At 37.1% G+C, this 24,053-nt stretch overlaps 2 protein-coding genes across 2 annotated transcripts in view; one reads left to right on the top strand and one right to left on the bottom strand.

The window, feature by feature from the left end:
• Positions 1 to 2,865, bottom strand: part of LOC146141525 (neuroligin-4, Y-linked-like) — a 38,064-nt gene extending 35,199 nt beyond the window's left edge. Inside the window, exons 1-2 of the mRNA XM_083390166.1 lie at positions 2,541 to 2,865; positions 1,048 to 1,230 (exon numbers count right to left, since the gene is read on the bottom strand). Coding sequence (XP_083246292.1) covers positions 1,048 to 1,230; positions 2,541 to 2,865 — 508 coding nt within the window. The remainder of the gene's footprint in view (positions 1 to 1,047; positions 1,231 to 2,540) is intronic.
• Positions 2,866 to 22,933: 20,068 nt separating this feature from the next.
• LOC146141524 (uncharacterized) lies at positions 22,934 to 23,781 on the top strand. The gene is made up of 2 exons (XM_083390165.1): positions 22,934 to 23,062; positions 23,173 to 23,781. Exons 1-2 carry the CDS (start codon positions 22,934 to 22,936, stop codon positions 23,779 to 23,781), a joined length of 738 nt encoding a protein of 245 aa, XP_083246291.1.
• Positions 23,782 to 24,053: the final 272 nt, after the last annotated feature.

The following is a 24,053-nucleotide window of genomic DNA, read 5'->3' as shown; positions in this document are numbered from 1 at the left end:
CTGATTCGATGAGATTAGTCTGCGATGGCTTTCTGTGTTCTAATTATACTTAAGCCGCAATCGTTGGTAAAAAGCAGCTTCAGAAGGGCTAGATCAGAGTTGTAAACACACATATGGGTGTGCATGTTTCATTAAATAATGATATGTAACTGTAGATCCGCTACAATGTGAAGTTGCCAGTACTAACAGAATGTAGCAAGCATTGGCGTATGGTTGTTTCTTGACTTGCTCCACTCTGAGACAGTGTAGCTCAGTTGGTAACACGACGGTCCCGTTTTTTAGAATTCGGAACATATTGGCTGGAGGTTGTGGTTAGACGTAGAATAAACAAGTTCATACAGCAAGAAGTAAAAAAAAAATTTTCGACAAAAAGATTCTTTTTTGTAAGCCATTGTGATATTTTTTTTATATACGAAAGTAATGTCGCACTTTTTCATTTGTGCGCATGAGAATTTAAAATTACTAAATATAGTTGCAGCCGAGATTATGCGGCCCATGTTTATCCCTGAACCATTCAAAAGCGAATGACGCATTAATAGAAAAATTTATCTTCTCTGAAATGAAATGCAGCCCAACCCTTTTATGACGTCATGTTTTTACCATGGCCCATTAAATCCTATTCCTTTTTATAGGATCAAGTCAATAAATTTTAAAACTTCGACTTTTGTTTGAGAATTCCAACAGCGTGAATAAAGATTTTCCCAAATGTAGCCTATACGCCAGTGGTTCTTAACTTTTGGTAATCTGTCGAACCCCTATGTTGTTCTGCAAGCGTTCGTCGAACCCCAAATTTTCGCTCAGTAATAACCTGACTGAAGGTTAGTTGTTTTTCTATATCCTTGCCTTGCTTGCATGATAATCCTAAATAAGAACCCATTTCTGTAGCGGTATATTTACGTTCACGGTATGACCGGAGGTCGTGAGTTCGATTCTCATCGCAGTCTAATTGTTTTCCCAGCCTACCTAGCTTTTATCATTGATCGGCTGATTCGGTGAGTCTGCGATGGCTTGCGATGTATCAAAGTTACAGAAAATTTCCCAACCTACCGTCGGCGTAGAACTTGGCAGGTACGTAGATGTTGAGGTAAAGACAATCCTCCGACATTCTTCTCTGCATTGATTGGCGGAACCTTGAGCTAGGACGGTACCAGATTGGTAGGAGAGCCGACGGAAGGAGGTGGTCCGGGGCTTGAGGACAAACTGGACCAAACCTGGTGGCGTTCCGTACACCTGGATAAATATCGGAATAGATTTATACTAAGGTTGCTTGGGACAAGGAGTCGAAACGAACCCGAACCGGATCTTTGTAAACTGTTTTTGTGCTCATTTTTCTTCCAACTGATTTTTGCGAGATTTTATTTAGCCGAACCGGAACTGAACCGTATATTTTCAAAACTGGTGACATTGTAGTGTATGGGATATATCGCACCCGGTGATACTGGAGTGCATGGGATATATTGTACTCAAAAATACGGTTCACAATACAGCATTACGTAAAAACTTATATTTTAAAGTGTATAGTTGGGGCTGTTTACAAACTATTTTGACAAAAAGTTGTTGGGCGATCAATGTATGAAACAGTCTTCAGAATAGATGTTAATCGATTTTTAAGCTCGCTTATTACAATGCGTATAGTACGAAAAAACTAGGTATTAATCAGAGATAATTAAAAATTTTCTCATTAAACAAAAACGTTGCATTTGTGTTTTGTCATTTTGATCAAAAGACTAAAGTCAAGTCAGGTCATTTCAAAGCAGTGCACTAAAGTGCACTCAAGCCACGTCATTGACTAAAGTCATTAGAACACTGCTTGCCAAAACTTTGTTAAGATAATGTTCCGAATCAAGTCAAGTCAATTGTTCAAACGATTTAAATCAATTTGCCCAAAAGACTTGAGTCAAGTTAACTCATTTCTTTAAACGACTGAAGTCATTAAAAAATACTTAAGTCAAGTAAAGTTATTTTGCCCAAATACCTTGAGTCAAGTTAAATCATTTGTTGAACTTTGGTTAAGAGACTGCGATCAACTACAGATGTGAATCAACCTTAACCGCCAAACTACAAAAACTTTTGACGTAACGTCACGTAACAGCACTAAACCTCCTAAAAATTAGCCAACTTTAAAGTGAATAGAATCAAAAATGTAGATATACAATAGTGATTTAGGCCACTGCTGGCAAAGTATCGATATTATTTACTCAATAAGCACAAAGCTCTGCCATGCAGCCTAATTTTAAACTAAATAGCGTTACAATAATTTAAGCTTTAATTTAAGTTACATTAGCCCAAAAGACTTAAGTGTAGTCAAGTAATTTAAAAACAGTATTTAAGTGCACTCAATTCAAATCATTCACAAAAAGCATTAGAACACTGCTTTAGCAAAACTTGGTTAATTTTTCCAAAAGACTTGAAACAAGCCAAGTTATTTTATCCAAAAGACTTGAGTCAAGTTAACTCATACTTAAATCAAGTGAAGTAATTTTGCCAAAAAAATGGAGTAATTAAGCTCAAACGAATAAAGCCATTACATTATGGCTTACCAGGCCACTTAAACGGCGTCACCGGATCTTTCCAACGCAGGTTACCGACCGGAGGCCTGGCGTACGGGATTCCCAAGTACTGGACAACTGACTTGAGTAGAGTGTTATCCACGTTAACTTTAACCCCTCGGACCTTTCCGTAATTCGTGGTCACTATCGGAGGACTGAGTTGCTGGATTCGAGCGTTCAAACTCCGGGCTTTTCGGCTGTTGACTTTTGCTGAGGAATGGTTAAGGTTGTCGTTTTCCTGGCTGCACTCGTTGGAAGCAATTAGACAGGCAAGAAGTGACGCGACGACAGCACGAGTTATCAATTCGGAAGACATTTTTTGTCCTAATTTTCTGCCAGAAAGTGACAATTATTTAACTCTAATGTTTAGGTTGCAATCTGAAAAATGTTCATGACTTGCAGAGAACTGTTACATGATACAGCAGGCAATGGTGCTATGCTTGTTCCTTGACGCGCTCCCTTCTGAGCCTGCGTAGCTTAGTTGGTTGAGCGAAGGTCCCGGTATGGCCGCAGGTCGTGAGTTCGAACTCACTGCAGTCTAGTTGTTTTTCTAGTCGGCTTGCTCACCACAACTATCCTAGGGTGCCATGGCCCACAGGTTGGGAGCCCCTGCGCTAAATAAACAGCAATGCACAGAGAACCGTTTGAATAAGTGTCAGCACGAATTAGCAGTTCGGAAGACATTTTTTGTTTTAATTCTTTGCTAGAAAGTGCCAATTCTATCACCAACTACAATGTTTAGTGGAGTATAGTGTACAGCACGAGCTATACAAACCATTTAAATGAGTGTACTGCATAAAACTCTTCTATATAAACTAAAAACAATGGCTCTATATATTGCACAGTTTCTCAACCCATGGGTCGCAACCCAAAATTTTGTCGCTGTTTGATTTGATTGGGTCGCCCGAAGTAGTTCACAGGGTTAGATTTATTAAAAGAGGTTCTGGTTTTCCTTTTGCGAAAAACCTTTCAATACTAAACAGTCCTTTTTTAATGAAAATGCCAACTATTGGAAACCTCGTTATTTCAAGGTTTTTGTTTTACCTGGCGAGAAATGTGAACAAAGCTCTGCCATTTCGCAAATCGACACTTTTTGTAGACACTTTTTTTTCTACTTTTATCGATGATAAAGCTGTTGGACTGATTGTTAAAAGGTCGTTTGTGGCACACTTTGAAGGCGGCGGCAGGACCGGATAAGGGTACTGTAGGCCTAAGGGCAGAAAATGACTTAATTTGGCAAACCAAACTCCAAAAACTTACACACAACGTTTTTAAGCCAAAACTTTTTTTACCAAAAACTGTACTTTACTGTATCTGTATCACTATCAGCCCGCAAAAATTTTCCCCAAAAAAAATTAAGGGCCGAATTTTTCCAGAGCCTAAGGTTATAGCCTAATGGTTATTCCGGCACTGACTGTCGTACATTCGTTTTGCGATGTTCGCGTGTGCGTTTAGCAATTCACGCCGGAGGTGGTCGGTATGCTTATAAAACGCCTGAGCAATTTTTTTCCTTTGCCCTTTTCTTAATCCAGTGTTTCGCAACCTTGTTTGGCTTGCGGCAACCGACTAAAATTTTAAATAGTTCGCGGTACCCTTGCTCGTATTTTTGCTGAGTGGTTAACTGTAACGTTACAATAAACGAGATTGAAACATCACATTGACTGTGCAACAAGGTTGAAAACACTTTAATATGTTAAAACCCTTGGATGTTAAAAATGGCATCCTAAAGTGCCGCGGAACCCGGGTTGAGAACCGCTGCCTTAAATTAAAGCCTAACATCTTTGTCGCTGTCAAAAACGGTTAAAAAACAAGGAGCCAATCCTTGCATAAAAGCTAACATTAAAATACTGAAAGGTATCCGTTTATCGGGTGACAGTTTTTGAAACCGTTTTAGACCGACCTGCATTACTGTACAAAGGTTACAAATATACCAGCTGATTCTGCTACTATACAGTACATGAAGAATTATTTGTATGTAAACATTCAAAGGTGAGCCATATTGTTGAGCGACAATGTTTAAAACTGTTTCAGTCTGACATTTTAGCCAAGTATGTCGTTATTCACAGGTCTAGTGGTATGTACGGGTGCTATGTGCTTAGTAACTTCTCTGTTGGCCTTAGTAATCAATCGTTGAGATCAATTTGTTGGATTATTTTCAATTTATATTACCCTTAAAACTGCAGTGTAGGCAACGTGGCGTTGTATGCGTATCTCCTTATGTAGTATGCGAATCTCCACTAAAACGGACCAAATGTTTTATATTCACATAGAATAGTTTGGGGGTGTGGGCGTAAAGCTCTTGATGTAACAATAAGCCAAAACAAATCTTAGCAACACCCACTTTGAAAACACAGTATGCAATATAAAAACGGTTGCTACCAGGCATAGTAATATAAATCAAAAAACAGTTCCTCTAGAAATTTTAATTCTTTACCAACGTTTCGGCAACCTATGCAAGCCGCCTTCGTCAGTGCATGCTACAAGTACCTGCTGAAGGACTGGAGGCAAATCGTTATCGCTAATTATTTTCTTATTGTTGCGTTGTTTTTTTTCTGTTTTTTTCCTTTGTGTGTTTTCCATTTATTGTATGAGCGATCAGTGTCATTCACCCTGACGAAGGTGGCTTGCACAGGTTACCGAAACATTGGACAAGAATTAAAATTACCAGAGGAGCTGTTTTTTTATTTACAGTATGCAATGAATGGGTTACAACTCGGCCCCAACTACATGATAATCTGAAAAAAATAGTAAATAGCTCGCGGCCCAACAAAACTTGCTAATATAGACCAACATTTTGGCCGCGGACCACAGTTTGTCGTCCACTGGTTTAAACTGACTATTTTTGTATAATGTCGTCACTAATCTATTCTTGTTAAAATCAACTTGCTTAGAATACCCAAAAACATCCCATATTTTTACCAAATATTTCTCAAATTCGTTTCAAACCCTAATATTTCGGTAATGTTGGCGTCAATTTTTTGTTAAAATCGGCCACATCAGCTATATAGTGTGCTGTCTGCTTACAATACCGAAAAGTTACCGATATTGCTATAAAATATTGCCAAAATATTTTAGACTAAAAATTCGATTTTATCTTCTGGTTTGCTGGCGACGCACAATAACCAAACCTTAGCGATATTTATGCAAGATATTTAAGGACTATAAAAGCTGCCTTAATAGACTACTATTTGCTTTGAAAGCGGTTTCTATATAATTTTCGTTAAAACCTCCTGCTGCTAGATAGTCTGCTGTCCTCTTAGAATAACCACCAAGAGACCGGTCATTTTACCAAATTTTTTTCAAATTCGTTATAAACCTGAATGTAACATTGGCGTAAATTTTTTGTCAAAATTCGGCTTTCAACAACCAACAGTTACTAATGTTTCTGTAAACTATTTCCAAAGTCTTTCAGGCTAAAATTTGCTTTAAAAGGGATTCATTTAAGTCTTCTTAAAATCGTCTGAATCTACTCTATAGTCTTCCGTCGGCTCAATATAATCAAAAGGATAATGGTTGGAGGTTGTAGTAAGACGTAGTAAGGATACCGAAGCCCATACAGAAGTACGTAGCATTTGTGAAAATGAATAAAGAGCCATTCAAAAAGTTTAAAATGCTACCAACTTCTGCATGGGCTTTGATATTCACTTTACGTCTACCTACAACCTCCATCCATTATCTTATGAGTTATTTGACAAGTTCACAAAGTGATACTTTCTGCTGTATGGCCTTTGATATTTCTACTAGAACAAATTCGCTTAAACCTAAGAGGCGCCATTAAGTCTTTCAAATTTTCTTTTGCCGCCATAAATCACAATCCCAAACGGCGCAACTGGAAAGCACTAAGAGTCGAACTGCGGCGTAATTCAGACTAAAATTTGCTTTAAACGGAATTCCGTTATGTCTGGTTAAAAGTAGTAAGAATATAAAAGTCCATGCATTTTGACTATTTAGAAATAAAATCAGGAGATATTCGAACCGTTCTCAAAATGCTACCTACTTCTGCATGGGCTTTGATATTCTTACCACGTCTTACTACAACCTCCAACGCTACGATTTCCCGAATTTATTTTAACCTAACCAACATCTCTTTAAAACCAAACCAACATCCCTTTAAAACCAAACCAACATCTCTTTGAAACCGACTGCTACTTTGTTAGCCTTAACCGCTTAACATCCAGCCATAAATCACCATCAAAACGGCGCGACTGAAAAGCACAAAAGCCGACCTGCGGCGTATTTCAGACTAAAAATTGCTTTAAAAGGAATTTCGTTATGTTTGGTTAAAAGCAGTAAGAATATCAAAGCCCATACAGATTTGATATTCTTACTAGGTCTTACTACAACCTTCAACCATGCCCTTAACGTTTACTCAAAACGTTCAAAATGCTACCTACTTCTGTATGGGTTTTGATATTTATTGCAAGTCTAGTTACAACCTAAGTCATTATCTTAATGTTTATTCCAAACCTTAAACATGCTATGGTTACTTCAGTATGGTCTTTGCTTTATCTCTTTAAAAATCAACTGCTGCTTCGGCTTCGTTAGCCTTAACCGCCCGAAATCCAGCCATAAATCACAATCCAAAACGGCGCGACTGAAAAGCACAAGAGTCGAACTGCGGCGTATTTTAAGACTAAAATTTGCTTTAAAAGGGATTTCTCAAAGTCTTGTTTAAAGTAGTAGTAAGAATATCAAAGCCCATACAGTAGTATAGGTAGCACTTTAAACGTTTGCAAAACTCTTTATTAATTTTCGACACATTTAAAATGAATCAAGAATTATTGGAAACGTTCCAAATACAACCTACTTGCATGGGCTTTGATATTTTTACTACGTCTTATCAACCTCCAGTCATATTTTTAAGATTTTTTTTAAGTCCTAATACAAAATACAACCTGCAACCATGCTCTTAAGGCTTGTTAAAAACGTTCAAATTGATGTCTACTTTTGCATGGGTTTTATTATTTATTCTACGTAATACTACAACATCCACCATTATCTTTAGATTTATTCGAAACGCTTCTAAAATGCTCTTTACTTCCTTATGGGCTTTAATATTCTTACTACGATTTCGCAGATTGGTTTCCACCTTAGCCTTGCTGCTGTGACGCCAACATATCTTTAAAATTAACTGCTGCTTCGTTATCCATCACCGCTTAACACCAGCCATAAATCACCATCCAAAACGGCGCGACTGAAAAGCACAAGAGTCGACCTGCGGCGTGTGCGCTTTAAACGCGCCTTTCCAAGTCTGTGTCGGCCCTAACGCCGGTACAACGCTACTAGTTCCTCTTTCTGCGCGTTCCCTGAAGACTGCCGCGACGCACTGGAGGACGACAATCGATTCCGCTGCGAATAATTACGATTCGCGCGACGAGTTTAATGATGTCACAATAACGCCGCTCGAGCGGCGTAATCGGGATTAGGAAGCCTTGGGAAAAAAAGGAAAAAAGCGGCCCGGGTGCGTGTAGGCAGCGTTGCCAGTTAAGATTAAAGCCAAATTTGAAAAAATTTGGTTTCTTTGAACCTCTTTGGATTTTGTTTCATTTTTTTAAATTTTAAATAAAGTTTTACTTTTTTAGGCTTTTTTTTGTTTGATTCAATATTTCAGGAGTTTCCTGTTAAGAAGAGATCTAAATAACAAAAAGAGAGAACTTACCAAAAAAAATCACAAAAATGGAAAAATTGCCAAGAAAAATTTACAAAAAAAGAAACAAATTAAGAAAATTGCCACAAAAAGACAAATTCAATTGTACCAGCATGACCATTTATAGCATTATTTTAATTATTTTATGAAAAACATAGACTTGTTGGAGTTTGTAGTAGATTTGGCTTTTTTGGCTATTTTTTAGATAAGTTTGGTATTTTTTTTCGGCCATCTGTTAACCCTGGGGATCGCGTACGGCGCAACACACTTTGGCGTGATAGGCGTTACCAGTTTTAACGCAAAGTACCTTTTTTAACTATTTGTCGTTTAAAGTATAAAAAATGACTTTGACGTTGGACAAATCATAGAACTCAAAGTTTAAAAACCCGAGTGAAACCAGGATCAGAAACCTTCTAAAGGAAGATATATTTCGCCTATACTGGCATCATCAGTTCCTTATTCAAATAGACAATAAAATTCAAAGTTTGAAAACCCGATTAAAACCAGGATCAGACATTTTTTAAAGGAATATATGTTTCGCCTATACTGGCGTCGTCAGTTCCTTGTTGAAATAGACAATAAAATTCAAAGTAAAAAAACAAAGTGAAACCAGGAACAGACAATTTTTAAAGGAATATATATTTCGCCTAAGGTTTGTCAATTTTTTCGCGGCGACGCTAATACGACCCTAATATAAGCCTAAGTTAACAGTAAATGTAGATTTGTAAAATACCTGGATAACGAATCTCGAGTACTTGACCTTTTTCGCTTTGAGATTCATTATAAAGCTACGTTACAGATTCGTGCAAAGTATGACTTACGTTTGTAAAACTAAATTGTTGATGCGAGTGTATTTAAAGGGCCTGGAACACATAAACCTTATGCCGGCAAAATACCAAACAAACCTTAGTTTTTGTGCAGGAATAATCATCACCGACATCAAAGCCCCCAAAAAGCATTTAGCTCGGATTTAGATTAAACTTCAAACAGCAATACTTTTCAAGCATCAGTCAACAGTAAAGCTTACCCAATTCCATCACCATAAATACTGTTTTGACGGTTTATTTTGTAAACATTATTCTCAGTGTGGTAAAGGATAAGACAAGGTTCGGTTGGGATCGATATAAGGTTGCAATTAACAGAGGCTTTTTCCCCTTGGACTTCTTAAATCCGGCCAAGCCATCGAACCTTGTGTTCAGTAAATCATTGTTGCATAATTCGGGCAGGGGTCGCACAATAAGACCAACAAAGCAACAATAGCTAAAGCCGAAAAAATCTATAATGCCATAGCGTTAAAACCAACGACATAGTAAACTTAAATGCGCAGTAATATGCAGTACAGAATAACATCTAAATCGTCTGAGTAAGACCTAAACCTGTCGGAATACGTCCTAAATCGATCGGAATGAGTTCTAAATTCATCGCAATACCTTCTAAATTATCGTTGCATAAAACGTACAATAAGCAAAGCCTACAAAGCAACTATATCTAAAGCAGAATAATCTGCAATACCATATTATTAAGACCAACGACATAATACAGCCAAATACGCAGTAATATTCACGACAAAATAAGATTTAGATCGTCTAAATAAGACCTAAATCATTCGAATCACAACTTAAATTGACCGGAATAAGTTTTGAATTCATCGAAATGGCCAAAACAACACCTGAAACTGTGGAGGTAGGGTATGGGACCATCGGGGGCCATCGGTTTAGCCTCGGCCGTTTGGTGTCGACGTTTGGGCAGACTAGTTTTACCGGCGCCGCTGTTTTGGCACCGGATTTTTGGACTTGTTTGGCGTTATTAGTGAGTAATAGTAGGGTTAGAAAATGGTTTAGAGTTGAATTTGTTAGGGGAGTTAGTGATTTACTTAGGGGTGTGGTTTGGTGTTAGGTAAAATTTTATGTAGCCCTGATTCTGACTATAAATGTCTTTTTCCGAGGGATTTAGGACTTATTCCGACAATTAGGTATTGGTCCCATTTTGGTGTCATTCCATCAGACTAAAACACGAAGTAACTGTCATTCCGGACGTATTCTATGGCTCAATGTATTTGAAGGTCACTTGGGCCCTTATTTTAGGCTGTGACCCTTATAGTTGCTTTCCGGCGGCTTGAGAGTTTTATGCCGCTTGACTTCAATATAGTTTTTCGTTTTGAAAGCTAAAAAGTGTTTTATTCCGATGGTGATGTTATTCTTATTTCGATCTTGTGGCTGGAGCCCTTCGGGCCATCGTGATATTCCTATGCGTCAAATGCGTCACATGCGTCAAATGCGTCATATTTGACCCGTAAAGCGACGCAACGCTGAATATTCCCTTCGCTCCACTAACATAGCGCTGTTACGTCAATTTCTAAAAAAAAACTGAAAATCCTCTTTTAAGTGTTTTAAGGCATCTCCCTAATGACCTTTTAGTTATATATGGCGTTGTTCACAGGCAGAGTGCTGCCGTAGAATTTTTGAAAGAATATTAATAACCTATACCCTGAATACCTGGCGCTCGAGTCATGGCTTTTTTGAAGGATAGAAATTCGTAGATATCACGCTTTTAAAGTTTAGGGCCGAATATGACTGAATATTAATGTTTATGATTATCAACATTTCATATTTTAATGTCTTATCGCTGGGTAAGCTAGATTAGATCGCTTTGAGGTAATGTGTGAAAAAATCTGATCGATGTCTTGGCTCCGTAATAATCTATAGTTAAACACCAATTTCAAGCATAATGGTCGGAGGTTGTAGTAAGACATAGTAAGAATCTCAAAGCCTGAACAGAAGTAGGTATCGTTTTGAACGTTTCGAATAAATCTTAAGATAATGGCTGGAGGGTGTAGCTAGTCTAAGAATGAATATTAAAGCCCATACAGAAGTAGGTAGCATTTGGAACATTTGGAATAAATCTTAAGTTAATGCCTGGAGGTTGTAGTAAGAACATCGAAGCCCATACAAAAGTATGTTCATTTTAAACATTTCGACTAACATGTTGAAAATAAATAACGAGTTATTCCAAACGTCCAACATGTCATCTACTTCTGTATGGTATTTTATATTCTTACTACAAAAGACCAATTGTTTGTGTTTTTTTAATTTATATTATCCTTAACACTGTTGTAGACATGGCGTTAATTTGAAACATTAATTAGACTTCACTGCAGTACAAATAACATATCTTTGTTTAATGCTTATTTCAACGAATATTTCCCAGAATTGTTAGCCTAAAGCAGGGGTTCTTAAACTTTTTTAACACGGAAAATATATTTTTGCGTAAATATGGGTAAAACGTGTTATTTTTAACCGCCCCAACATCAATATTGACGTTGTTGAATTTTTTAAGCTAATTTCAACTGAATATTTGGCTATGTTGAAAATGAATAAAGAGTTATTCCAAACGTTCAAAAGGATACCTACTTCTGTGTGGGCTTAGATATTCTTATTACGTCAACTGAATATGTTCAAGCTTTTTAGACAAAAGTTAGCTTTAAAAGCGGCGTGAGTCTTTCTTGTTTAAATCGTCCGCGTTAGCGCTGTGCTCTGTGAATTGCCGGGTACTCAGGTCACTTCTAAAAATGAATAAATTGGTCGTTTTATAAACATAAATTTAAGCCGCAGATAAGGTGGTTCTCAGCCTCGTATGGCTAGCGGCAACCCTCAGAAATACTAAATAGATTGCGGCACCCCTATACGATGTTTTTCGTCGGTAATTCACTAGAATGTCACAATAAACGGAACTGGAACAACACATGTCAACTCTACACAAATTATAATTGGATTTATTTCACTCTAATCTTACACAAAAAGTTGTAAGAGTTGAGCAATTAGATTCTTAAATATTTCGAAATATCTCCCGGCACCCTTGAGCAGTAGAAATGGCACTCAAGGGTGCCTCGGCACCCCGATTGAGAACCACTGTGTTAAACCTTTGACTTATTAATCGTTGTACAATTCCAAATATAACATACCCTATTACTTTAACATGACCAGTCTAATTTTATAGCCTTTTATTTTAGACTTTAGATAGTCGTCTTAGTTCCAACATAGTGTTCTTAATCGTTCATCTTGACTTTCATCGTAAAAACAGTTTGTTAAATATTAATATAAATTAAGCTAAATACATCCTCATTTTAATATTCTAAAGCATCACCCTACACCTAGTGGGAAAAAAGACTAGCTCAATTATTGTAAGTGATTTTGGTAGTATTTTAAGTTGCTTTTGTTGTTTTCTTTTGAAGTCTTACGTGCGCCGAGCGAAAGAACTATGTCGTGCTTAGAGTTGGTTATTCATCATCCTTCATGCAATGCAACCCCTGCACCTGCCCCCAAACATCAATAATGACGTAACCATGGTTTTAAAAGGTTGTCTGCCTCTTCAATTTGCGGCCACCTGGTCTTTCTCAAAGTTGTTTCTTTAGGCTTGGAAAAGCAGAAAGCAGGTGACTGATATTTCGCTGTCCGTTGCGCTATGTTCACTCCCTTTTTAAGTTTAAATCTACATAAAAATAAGGAAAATCTAAAAACACAATCGTAGTAAGAATATCAAAGCCCATGCAGAAGTAGGAAGAATTTTGAACGTTTCGAATAATATGTTGAAAATGAATAAAGAGTTACTCGAAACCTTCAAAATGATACTTACTTTTCCATTGGCTTTGATATTCTCACTACAAAAGACCAATTTGTTGTGTTTTTTCGAATTTACATTACCACTAGGACTGCAGTAGACACGGCGATATTTCAAGAAAAAAAAGAGTATTTTACATTGAATTAAAAATAATGCCAATACGAAAGAAGTCTGGCAAGTTTAAGAAAATTTCTCGCTTAATTAGAAAACCGTGCGATAATATAAACATTTCTGGCGTACAATGCAAACATATAGGATTGAATTACGTACCGGTACACGGTTACTTGCCTGTAGTCTAGGAAATTATGTGCATGCAATTGGCCTATAAAAATTATTTTGGCATTGCTACACTTGTATAGTGTCCTTCAAACAATTTTTTTCATTACTAGCTATGTAGCCAAAAACGAAACCATTGTGTATACTTGTGTGTAAACGCATAAACGGCAGGTTGATTTGCAATCAAGCACCTGAATGCCCATTTCTTTTTTAAAATCTATACAAAGCTGAAAAAAGGTTCACATCGTCCTCTTTTTTTGTGATGCAGCAAAACGCTGCCAGCGCAATACTCAATGACCTTTTTATCATGAAAACTGTATGCAAAATGTAAATCGTAATGCATAAAAACTGCTATGAATTACCTAGTCTTAACGGCTTTGAAATGGATTTTGCAATCGAAACGAAAAGCATTACCGTTGCGTAACAAAATCGTTTTCTCGGTTTTAAATTTCAACAGAACCCTGCCCCCTGCTATTTCAAAGCTAAGATCCGAAGAATACAAATTACTCACTAATCCAAATGAAATTTAAACGCACGAAAGCCAAATAAATGTTGATTTAAACTTTTTTATTAAAAGCTGGTTAATAAAAAAACATTTTTTTAAGATTGGTATATAAGGTAAAAATAGGCCTTTTTCAACTTTTTAAGAACTTTTTGAAGTTTGGTGTTAACTTTATATCACTATCCACACGTTTACCGCTTTAAAATATACGCATTATTGCTTTATCTTGCATTAGAAGCTTGTTAATAAAGTAAAAAATGTTATTTTCCACTTTTACAACTTTTGCATTAACGTGTTATAAAATGGTGAAATGAAAACCTGTACGCTTAAAAAAATTATAAAACGCCATATTCCCCAATTTTGCTTTAAAACGTGTTAAATATGGTTAAAATATGTTATTGCAAACTTTATTACAAATTTACTAACAGTTGCATTGCCTTCAAAATTGTAATAAATCTGTTGAATCACCACCTGTTCGTTCAGTTGTTCATAAAAGAAAAAAAAAATGCTTTACGGCTGGTTCACACTAGACGCGTCATTGTACCAACGATTTTATTGTAGTTTTTTTTTGAGTAACAAAAATAACCACCAAACAGACAATATGTGTTATTATTCTTACAATTTGAATCGTTGTTATTACTTGGTGTCATTACCACAGCTTCCTAAGTTAGACCAATCGATTGTTGTTTATTTCAGTTCTACTTGATTTGAAACAACAAAAACAAACATAAAATCACTTTGTGTGTAAGCATTCCACTGACAACTTGGATCGTCGGTTTAATTGCTACAACTTTCTAAATCTGGCTTTCTGATGGGGTTTTATTGCCTAAAATGTCTATTTTTTGTCACTAACTAAGATTTTCTGAAAAAAAATCAACTAGATGTGCAGAAAATGCACTTTGAGGGACATACATAACACATCCATATACTAAGCTGAGCAGATCATCAACACCGAAAGAAAAAGAATGCAATTTGCATTTTCTGGCGTATAACGGCTAACATCGTCCAGTTCACACATAACGCGTTGCCAGCGTTGACGGCAAATTTCCTCGCTTCTAATTGAAAGCGTCAAAGTTAAAATATTTCAACCGAAAGCGTTTTTGAAAACGTTCTACGTTAACGCTAGACGAGTCTAGTGTGAACCAGCCTTCATTCCTCCATTCAGTGTTTATAACTTGTCAAAATATGGTTGAAACGTTTTATTTTTAACTTTTTAACACTTTTACGAGGTTTGTATTACCTATGTTTGCAAATTAAAAAAAAAGAACATTATTTCTCTATTCTATATTTAAAACTTGTTCCAGAAGGTTGAAATATGTTATTTTCAACCTTGAGTTAACTTAAAAATTTCATAAAATACGTCAAATGATGATCTATACGTTTAGGTGTTTAGAAAAAAAAATGCAAAATTACCTATTTTGCATTTAAAACTTGTTAAATATGATTTAAACATGTGATTTGCATTTTTTAACAACTTTACCAATTTTTGTCTTACCTTAAAAACTGTAATGTGACGACCTGTACGTTTATTAATTTGATAAGTTCAGTTTTCTCGGCTCTAGTAAGCCTCCACCCGCAATTGTTGGCAAGGCGTCGCTGCAAAATCAATGCGTTATTAGATTTGCGTCCCCAACCAAAAGCGAAGGTACACTTACAAACCCCTTTGCTCCGTTGCAGCCTTAAAACGCCACCCCAAGCTGCATTAAATATTGCAAAATAAAAGAAAATTGGTTAAGTAATAAACACCTTTAATAATTATAGGAAGAGATATTTTTTTTAAAGAAAAAAAAAACAGTGTTTCTCCATTTTGCTTTTAAATCTTTATAAATGTGGTTAAACTAAGTTATTTTAACTCTTTAACAACTTTACTAAGTTTGCAATTGCCTTTGAATATTTCGAACTATTCGTTTAGCCGTTTAAAATTAAAAAGTGTACATTGTTGCTTCATTTTGTTTTTACAATTTTTTTAATATGGTTGAAATGCGTGATTTTCAACTTTTTAACAACTTTACCAACTTTATGCTGGTGTTACCTTTAAAACACGACCTACAAGTTTACCAATTTGAAAAGTTCAGTATTTCGGCACTAGTAAGCCTCCACCCGCAATTGTTGGCTCAGCTTTGCAACAAAATCAATGCGTTATTAGATTTGCGTCCCCAACCAAAAGCGAAGGTACACTTACAAACCCCTTTGCTCCGTTGCAGCCTTAAAACGCCTCCCCAAAGCAGCATTAAATATTGATGGGGGCGGCGATCGCCCGCATTTGGAAAGTAAATTACGAATAAATCCGACGGCTTTCGGCTTATTTTACCTTCCCCAAAGGGCTGTCGGGCAAAAATTCGCGAAAAGCGTCGAAAATCGCCGGGGACTGCGGCGCTTTGAAATTTAAAGGCGCCGCGATTACGCAATTCGCTAGTAAAGGTTTGAGCTGCGTGGAAGGTTTAATGCAATTGTTCCGCTACTAAGAGGATAATGGGATCACGTTGGAACCGTATCGGGCGTGCAACCGTAGTGATATATTGCAGGGCAGACGCCAAAACAAACATTCAAGCACTCCTGAAACGATTTACTTTTACTGAATTTTTAACACTCAACATATTGTATACATTACAGCTCCATAGTATAATTCTTTGTCATCAAAATAATACACTAAATTCTTGGTATTTTAAGCTGTTTGAGTTGCAAACGAAGATTAGAGCACTTCTTAAACAATTAACTCTTACTGAAATTGTACAGCTGAACATATTGTATACATTACGGCTCTAGTAGGATTTTTTTTGACATATATGGTGGGTATTTTAAACTGTTTAAAATGTACCTCAAACTAGCATTAGGGTGCAGACGTGAATTATTGTATACAGTCGGTAAATCCTATTTGTTTACTATTTGCTTTTTAATTTAACTCAAGCATATGCTTTTCATTTTTACAGCCAGGCAATTTACAGTATAGGTTTTTTACTCTTTTATTTGTATAAATCCACAGAATTTGAAGTTACGATTTGAAATTACGATCGGCAGTAAAATTACTTGGGTGTTTTTTGTGACGTCATAAAAGGTTGATTATTCGTCAAATAATCGCCTTAAATCTAGCGTTAGTGTTTAAGGTCCACCCGTTTGAGCATTGTTTTTTTTTCTTAAGTAAGGCTTTAAGGATTGTAAGTACGGTAACCGTTAAGTACTTGTTTGAGCTGCGTGGAAGGTTTAATGTAATTGTTCCGCAACCAAGAGGATAATGGGATCACGTTGTTACCATGTCGGGCGTGCAACCGTACTAATATATTGCAGGGCAGACGCCAAAACAAACATTCAAGCACTTCTGAAACGATTTACTTTTACTGAATTTTTACCACTCAACATATTGTATACATTACAGCTCTATATAGTATACATTTTTGTCATCATAATAATACACTGAATGCTTGGTATTTTAAGCTGTTTCAGTTGTAGCTCAAACCAGCATTAGTGTGTAGATGTAACTTCCTCTATACCAGGGATTCTTAAAGGGGAGTTCACAGACCCCCAAGGGGTAGTTTTAAGGGGTCTGTAAAGGCCGAATTGAAATATTAATGTATTTAAGAAATAATCATTTTTTCTAAGGAAAGAGTTTAATTAAAAACAAAACGTTTTTGCACTGAATATATTTAGACTCCATTTTCCTTTTACATTTTGTGGAACAAAAACTGCAGATTTGTAAAGTCTATTTGTATTGTGACGTCAATTTATGACGTCATTTTTAAAAATATCTTGCTTACCGTGGTCCACGCGAAGCAAAACACATTTTCAGGGTCCGCTGTGAAAAAAGTTTAAGAACCCCTGCTCAATACAGTCCACAAAATCTGGTTTTGTATACAATTTTTGTTTTTCACTTTAACTTGTACATATGCTTTTCGTTGTTACAGCCAGGCAATTTACAGTATAAGTTTTTTACTCTTTTATTTGTATAAATCCACAGAATTTGAAGTTACGATTTGAAATTACGATCGGCAGTAAAATTACTTGGGTGTTTTTTGTGACGTCATAAAAGGTTGATTATTCGTCAAATAATCGCCTTAAATCTAGCGTTAGTGTTTAAGGTCCACCCGTTTGAGCATTGTTTTTTTTTCTTAAGTAAGGCTTTAAGGATTGTAAGTACGGTAACCGTTAAGTACTTGTTTGAGCTGCGTGGAAGGTTTAATGTAATTGTTCCGCAACCAAGAGGATAATGGGATCACGTTGTTACCATGTCGGGCGTGCAACCGTACTAATATATTGCAGGGCAGACGCCAAAACAAACATTCAAGCACTTCTGAAACGATTTACTTTTACTGAATTTTTACCACTCAACATATTGTATACATTACAGCTCTATATAGTATACATTTTTGTCATCATAATAATACACTGAATGCTTGGTATTTTAAGCTGTTTCAGTTGTAGCTCAAACCAGCATTAGTGTGTAGATGTAACTTCCTCTATACCAGGGATTCTTAAAGGGGAGTTCACAGACCCCCAAGGGGTAGTTTTAAGGGGTCTGTAAAGGCCGAATTGAAATATTAATGTATTTAAGAAATAATCATTTTTTCTAAGGAAAGAGTTTAATTAAAAACAAAACGTTTTTGCACTGAATATATTTAGACTCCATTTTCCTTTTACATTTTGTGGAACAAAAACTGCAGATTTGTAAAGTCTATTTGTATTGTGACGTCAATTTATGACGTCATTTTTAAAAATATCTTGCTTACCGTGGTCCACGCGAAGCAAAACACATTTTCAGGGTCCGCTGTGAAAAAAGTTTAAGAACCCCTGCTCAATACAGTCCACAAAATCTGGTTTTGTATACAATTTTTGTTTTTCACTTTAACTTGTACATATGCTTTTCGTTGTTATAGCGAGGCTATTTACAGTATATTTCACTTTGAAGTTTTTCATTTTTATAACTTACAGTGTAAATCCACGAAATTTCAAGTCGTGATTTAGAATTATTGTTTTAAACTTATTTTCCGCAAACTTATTTTTTTTTTAATTTTTCAAGTAAGGCTTTGAGGATTTTAAATGACCGTCAAGTACAAAAGACAGACTCCCAAAAGAAAATTAGAGCACTTCTTAACGCCCTTTTACACTACAGCTACGCTGGGCTGAGATGGGCTGAGCTGAGCTGAGCTGAGCTGGGCTGAGCTGGGCTGGGCTGGGCTGGGCTGGGCTGGGCTGGGCTGAGCTGAGCTGAGCTGAGCTGAGCTGAGCTGGGCTGGGCTGGGCTGGGCTGGGCTGGGCTGGGCTGGGCTGAGATGGGCTGAGCTGAGCTGAGCTGAGCTGAGCTGGGCTGAGCTGGGCTGAGCTGGGCTGGGCTGGGCTGGGCTGGGCTGAGCTGGGCTGGGCTGGGCTGGGCTGAGATGGGCTGAGCTGAGCTGAGCTGAGCTGGGCTGAGCTGGGCTGGGCTGGGCTGGGCTGAGCTGGGCTGGGCTGGGCTGGGCTGGGCTGGGCTGGGCTGGGCTGGGCTGGGCTGAGCTGAGCTGAGCTGAGCTGAGCTGGGCTGAGCTGGGCTGAGCTGAGCTGAGCTGGGCTGAGCTGGGCTGGGCTGGGCTGGGCTGGGCTGGGCTGGGCTGGGCTGGGCTGAGCTGAGCTGAGCTGAGCTGAGCTGAGCTGAGCTGAGCTGAGCTGAGCTGGGCTGAGCTGGGCTGAGCTGGGCTGAGCTGGGCTGATCTGAGCTGGGCGTGAAGTTGCATTTGTACTATGGCTGCGTTGAACCAATTGGTTACAAAACTCACAAGACTTATTTTTGCATCCAGTTTGATTATAGCCTGACACATTAAATAACATGTAAAGGAAATAACGGTGATACAATTAGAAAAAGGCGCCAGCACAACAATTTGACTAAATTGTTGGAATGCAGCTACATTTTACAACTAAAATAGCGTTTTTTTAAGCGCAAATTATTAAATGGTTAAATGAAAACCTATACGCTTAAAAAAATTGTAAAACGCAATATTCCTCAATTTTGCATTAAAAACGTGTTAAATATGGTTAAAATATGATATTGCAAAATGTTATACAAATTTGCTAACATTTGCATTGCCTTTAAAATTGGAATAAATTGGAATAATTCTGTCAAATCACGACCTATTCGTTCAGTTGTTCATAAAAGAAAAAAAAATGCTTTATTCCTCCATTCAGTGTTTATAACTTGTTAAAATTTGGTTAAAACGTTTTATTTTTAACTTTTTACCAATTTACGAGGTTTGTATTTCCTTTAAAGGCTTTTGCGATTTCAAATGACCCTCAAGTACAAAAGACAGACTCCTACATCAAAATTAAAGCACTTCTTAAGGCCCTTTTACGCTACAGCTGCGCTGGGCTGAGATGGGCGTGAAATTGCGTGAAATTTTACGTTACGTATAGATACAGGGATACGTTTCTACTCCTTTGATGAATATACCTAACTAAATTTTTAATTTCTAGCTTACCAAGTCAAATATAAACTAATTATCCAAACAAAATTGTCAAAACTTACGTTGTGATCAATTTTGTTCAGGGTTGCCAACTAGTTTTTTTTAAGCCAAATTTGAAAATTTAGGCGTATTTTGAACCTCTTTGGATTTTATTTTTTCAAAAAAAGTCCAAATGAAGTTTGGCCTTTTTAGGCTTTTTTTGTTTTATTCAAAAATGTCAGGACTGTTAAGTTAAGAAGAGATCAAACTAACACAAAAATAGAAAAGTTGTCAAGAAAAATTTCCCAAAAAGAGAAAAATTGGGAAAATTTGCTACAAAAAGAGAAATTCAATGTACCATCATGACCATTTATTGCATTTTTTAATTATTCAAGGAAAAACATAGGCTTGTTAGAGTTTGTTTGTAAATTTGGCTTTTAGTAACTTTAGATTTTTTTTATTTCCATCTGGCAAACCTGATTTTGTTGTCGCAACAGTCTAAACAAGATTACTTTCACGCTTTGAAGGCAGTCGAGCAAAGCGTGAAAATCGCTCCAAAGCGTGAAAATCGCTCCAAAGCGTAACTGATATCTAGCTGCACGGGGCTTGAGTTTGACAAAGCGAGGCACGCTTTAAAATTAAAAGGCCCCGCGATTACGCAATTTGCTCGCACAGGTTTGAGCTGCGTGGATGGTTTAATGCAATTGTTACGCAGCCAAGAAGGTAATGGGATTAAGTTGAAAACATATCCGTAACGCGGCGACCATTGGAATATATTATAAGACACACTTGTGCTTTTACTTCGTGCATTTTAACTGCTTTCATTTCTACTTTGACCTGGTAAAGCGCGGTTGTGCGAAAGCTTGTCAAGAATTCAATACGATTTGTCGATATACAGTGCAACCGGATTTCCCTATTATATTACAGACTCCAAAACAAAAATTAGAGCACTTTTGAAACAATTGAACGATGAAACCTTCACAAAATTCAACCTACTTCTGTATGGGCTTTAATGTTGCCAATCTAATTAAACTAATGTTTTAGTTGAATATTAATGGTGAAAATAACGGCCCAAATAGACATAAAAAGCTTTATTATTCAACATGAATAAGTTGTTGAGTTTACCTTTAGGTTATTTAAAATTGGGCACCAATAGTCGCGATACAAAGCCAAACAGTTTAAATTATAGCGTGTGTGAAACAGTTGACAAATATAGTAAACTTTTGATGTTGAAAGGGCAGATTGCCAATCAAACAGTTGCATTCAAAAGTTTATTTTTACTTTCAGATCCTCCAGTTACAACCACAACCAAAATTCCTAAAACTTCCACGATCACTGAAATTCCTACTTCGTGGCCCATTTTCGTTGCACAAAAATTCTGTGGCCCAATAATTTTTTTATGAAAAAACAAACTATGAAAAAGGTTTAGAACAAAAAATAGCGAAGCATATATCAAAACAGATTATTATTTATTCAACCGTGCATTAGTGAGGAACTTGCTTCTTAACAATAAATATACGTTTCATTTACATTCCAAGCCATTATTCCTGTAAAATTAGATATAGTGGGGAACTTAATGGCTGGAGGTTGTAGTTAGACGTAGATTGACTACCAAAGCCCAAACAGAAGTTTAATTTGCAAGTTTCGACAAACTATTAAGATAATGGCTGAAAGTTGTAAGTAGAATTGATAAGAGTCTCACATCGGCCGTTTTGTTGTCGAAGTTTGGGCGGCCTAGCTTGAATGGCCCGTTGGGGAGCCGCTGTTTTGGAACCGGATTGTTTACCCCTATTTGGGGTTTTGGTCGGGAAAAAACGCTGGGGTTCAAAATTGGGTTGGGACTTTAGTGAAGCTAGTGATGAAGTTATGAGTGGAGTAAAAGGTTGTATAGATCTTACTCTGACCAATTAGGTCTTATTTAGACGGGTTTATAACTTAAAAGTTGATCCAACTATTATGGGTATTTGTCCTATATTGGTAGGACTATCTTTCACAGCCCCATGTAAACCCTTACTGAACCCTTGGCCCCAATCGCTGTTTTAAACCTACATTATGTAAAAGCAATCGATGAACCATACGTTTTTTTATTGCTGTAGCTTCAATGGTGCAATAATGTTACGTCACAAACCAACCATTGATTAATTTCCAACTGTGTTTTATTCCGACGTAGATTTTTTATTATAATTTTGGTCGTATGGCTGGATACCGTGCGAGCGTAGCGATTCTACATTATACAGCATTATATGCATATAGTTACTTAATACAAGGCTTTAATAAGCCAAACTGTATACTGTCGTTTTAACTAAATCCAGCCTTTTTCCTTCTTAGATGTAAAACCTATTTTCAAATAATATTTTATTGTTTACATAAAGTCGGGCAACGTGAAGTACTTAAGTAACTCACAGCTGACAAGTCGTCGATTTCAGCACTACAATGTTGCTTGTTTTATTCTCAACTAATTTCATCATAAATTTTCATTGACATGCTTGATTAATTGTAAAAATCTCTAAATTGCTGAAATAGTTTAACTTAGGAGTAATAATGGTTGGAGGTTGTAGTAAGACGTAATAAGAATATCAAAGCCCAAAAGAATATCAAATTATACCTATTCTGTACGGGCTTTGATATTTTTATTTAGTTCAACATAGATATTTTGCTGGCCAATTGCGCCACCACGTGTTTAGATTTGCTCAAAAGGCTAAGAATACTGTTTGAGAAATTTCCTCGCGATGTCGTGTTGAACAACCTTTTTTATACTAAAAACGCCTTGCTGTCGTTTTACTTATACTCAAACGAAATAATTTGCTCACTAAAGCGACTGCGATGGCGGCAACTTTATCTATGCGACATGCAAGCATGAATCTCCTTCAACAAAATGCACTCTCCACGTCTATTATTGACCGACTCTAACAAAGCGCAACAAATGATGTGCGACATAATGAATTCGATGCACGACTCCGAAGATATCCTCTTGTTCGGGGTCAACTTGATCGAGAACACACTGCCTGGTGTGGATCTTGACCAAGATTTCTTCAAACCGGGATTAATGGCGCGGCGCCGTGCGGTGGTGAACTGAACTCGGCAAGCTTTGACTTGCCCTCACCTAATTCCGATTTGATGTCAAACAAAATCGACTTGGTTTTCTTGGCAAACTGCGACGTTTTCGATCTGTTTGAGGTTGACAACAAAGCCGGGTCCTACAACACACCGAACTCGCCGTGTTCCAGCTTCGACTCTGGTGTTTCTTCTCCCGGTGGAAGTTCCACCACAAGTTCAGAAGTTTTTTTGACCCGCGATTCACCTCCCGCAAACTTTTCGTCCTCGGACGATGTTTCCCAAATTACGTCGAATGACGACAACGCAGGCGACTTGCTTACGAAGCTGGGAATCGCTATTCTTTCCGACAAAGCTTTCGGCACTTCCGTGGAGTCGCCGACGACTGCATCCGATAACCTCGCTCCATCGCAGCATGATTTTCAGCTTAACTTTGCTGATAACCAGCTGTTGGTTGCTCAGGTACAACCAGCCAAGTCCAAAGCCGGAAGGAAAAGCAAAATATCGTCAACTGTTAAGCGCAAACAAAGAAATCGCGACCAAAACAAAAACGCCGCTACTCGGTACCGAGAGCGCAAACGCCAGGAACTCCAGGAGCGAAAGAATGAGGAGGCTAAGCTTGAAGAGCGCAAAAGATCACTTAGCGATAAAGTTTCACAGATTTCCAGAGAAATTGACTACTTAAAAGATTTAATAATTGAAGTTTATCGAATTAAAGGCTTTATAACATGATTGCTTTCATTTTTTCGTGCCAATGTTCCAATGTGTTACAGTACGTTCAAGTTTTTGGGGGCAAAATAGGTAAATCACACAAAAAAAAATTCCTTATTATTTATCACACTTCTAAATAAACATTTTAAGAGAAATCGTTAAAATTGTTTTCCTCCAATGCTTTTTCCCAGATTTCAACAAATAGAATAAAGAGTTTCTAAAACAGTGGTACTAAAACTTTTTTACCGTGTACGTCTAATATATGTTTTTACTTGGACCAAGGTAGACAAGGA

This window comes from Ascidiella aspersa, chromosome 5 (assembly GCF_963924565.1).
Source record: "Ascidiella aspersa chromosome 5, kaAscAspe10.2, whole genome shotgun sequence".
Classification (NCBI taxonomy): domain Eukaryota; kingdom Metazoa; phylum Chordata; class Ascidiacea; order Phlebobranchia; family Ascidiidae; genus Ascidiella; species Ascidiella aspersa.
This window is presented reverse-complemented; position numbering and strand designations above follow the sequence as displayed.

Bases quoted from the DNA above. Each gene is read 5' to 3' on its own strand.
- LOC146141524 (XM_083390165.1), top strand. From the start codon at position 22,934: ATGAATTCGATGCACGACTCCGAAGATATCCTCTTGTTCGGGGTCAAC. The intron at 23,063-23,172 runs GTGAACTGAACT...GATCTGTTTGAG, and splicing joins TGGCGCGGCGCCGTGCGGTG to GTTGACAACAAAGCCGGGTC.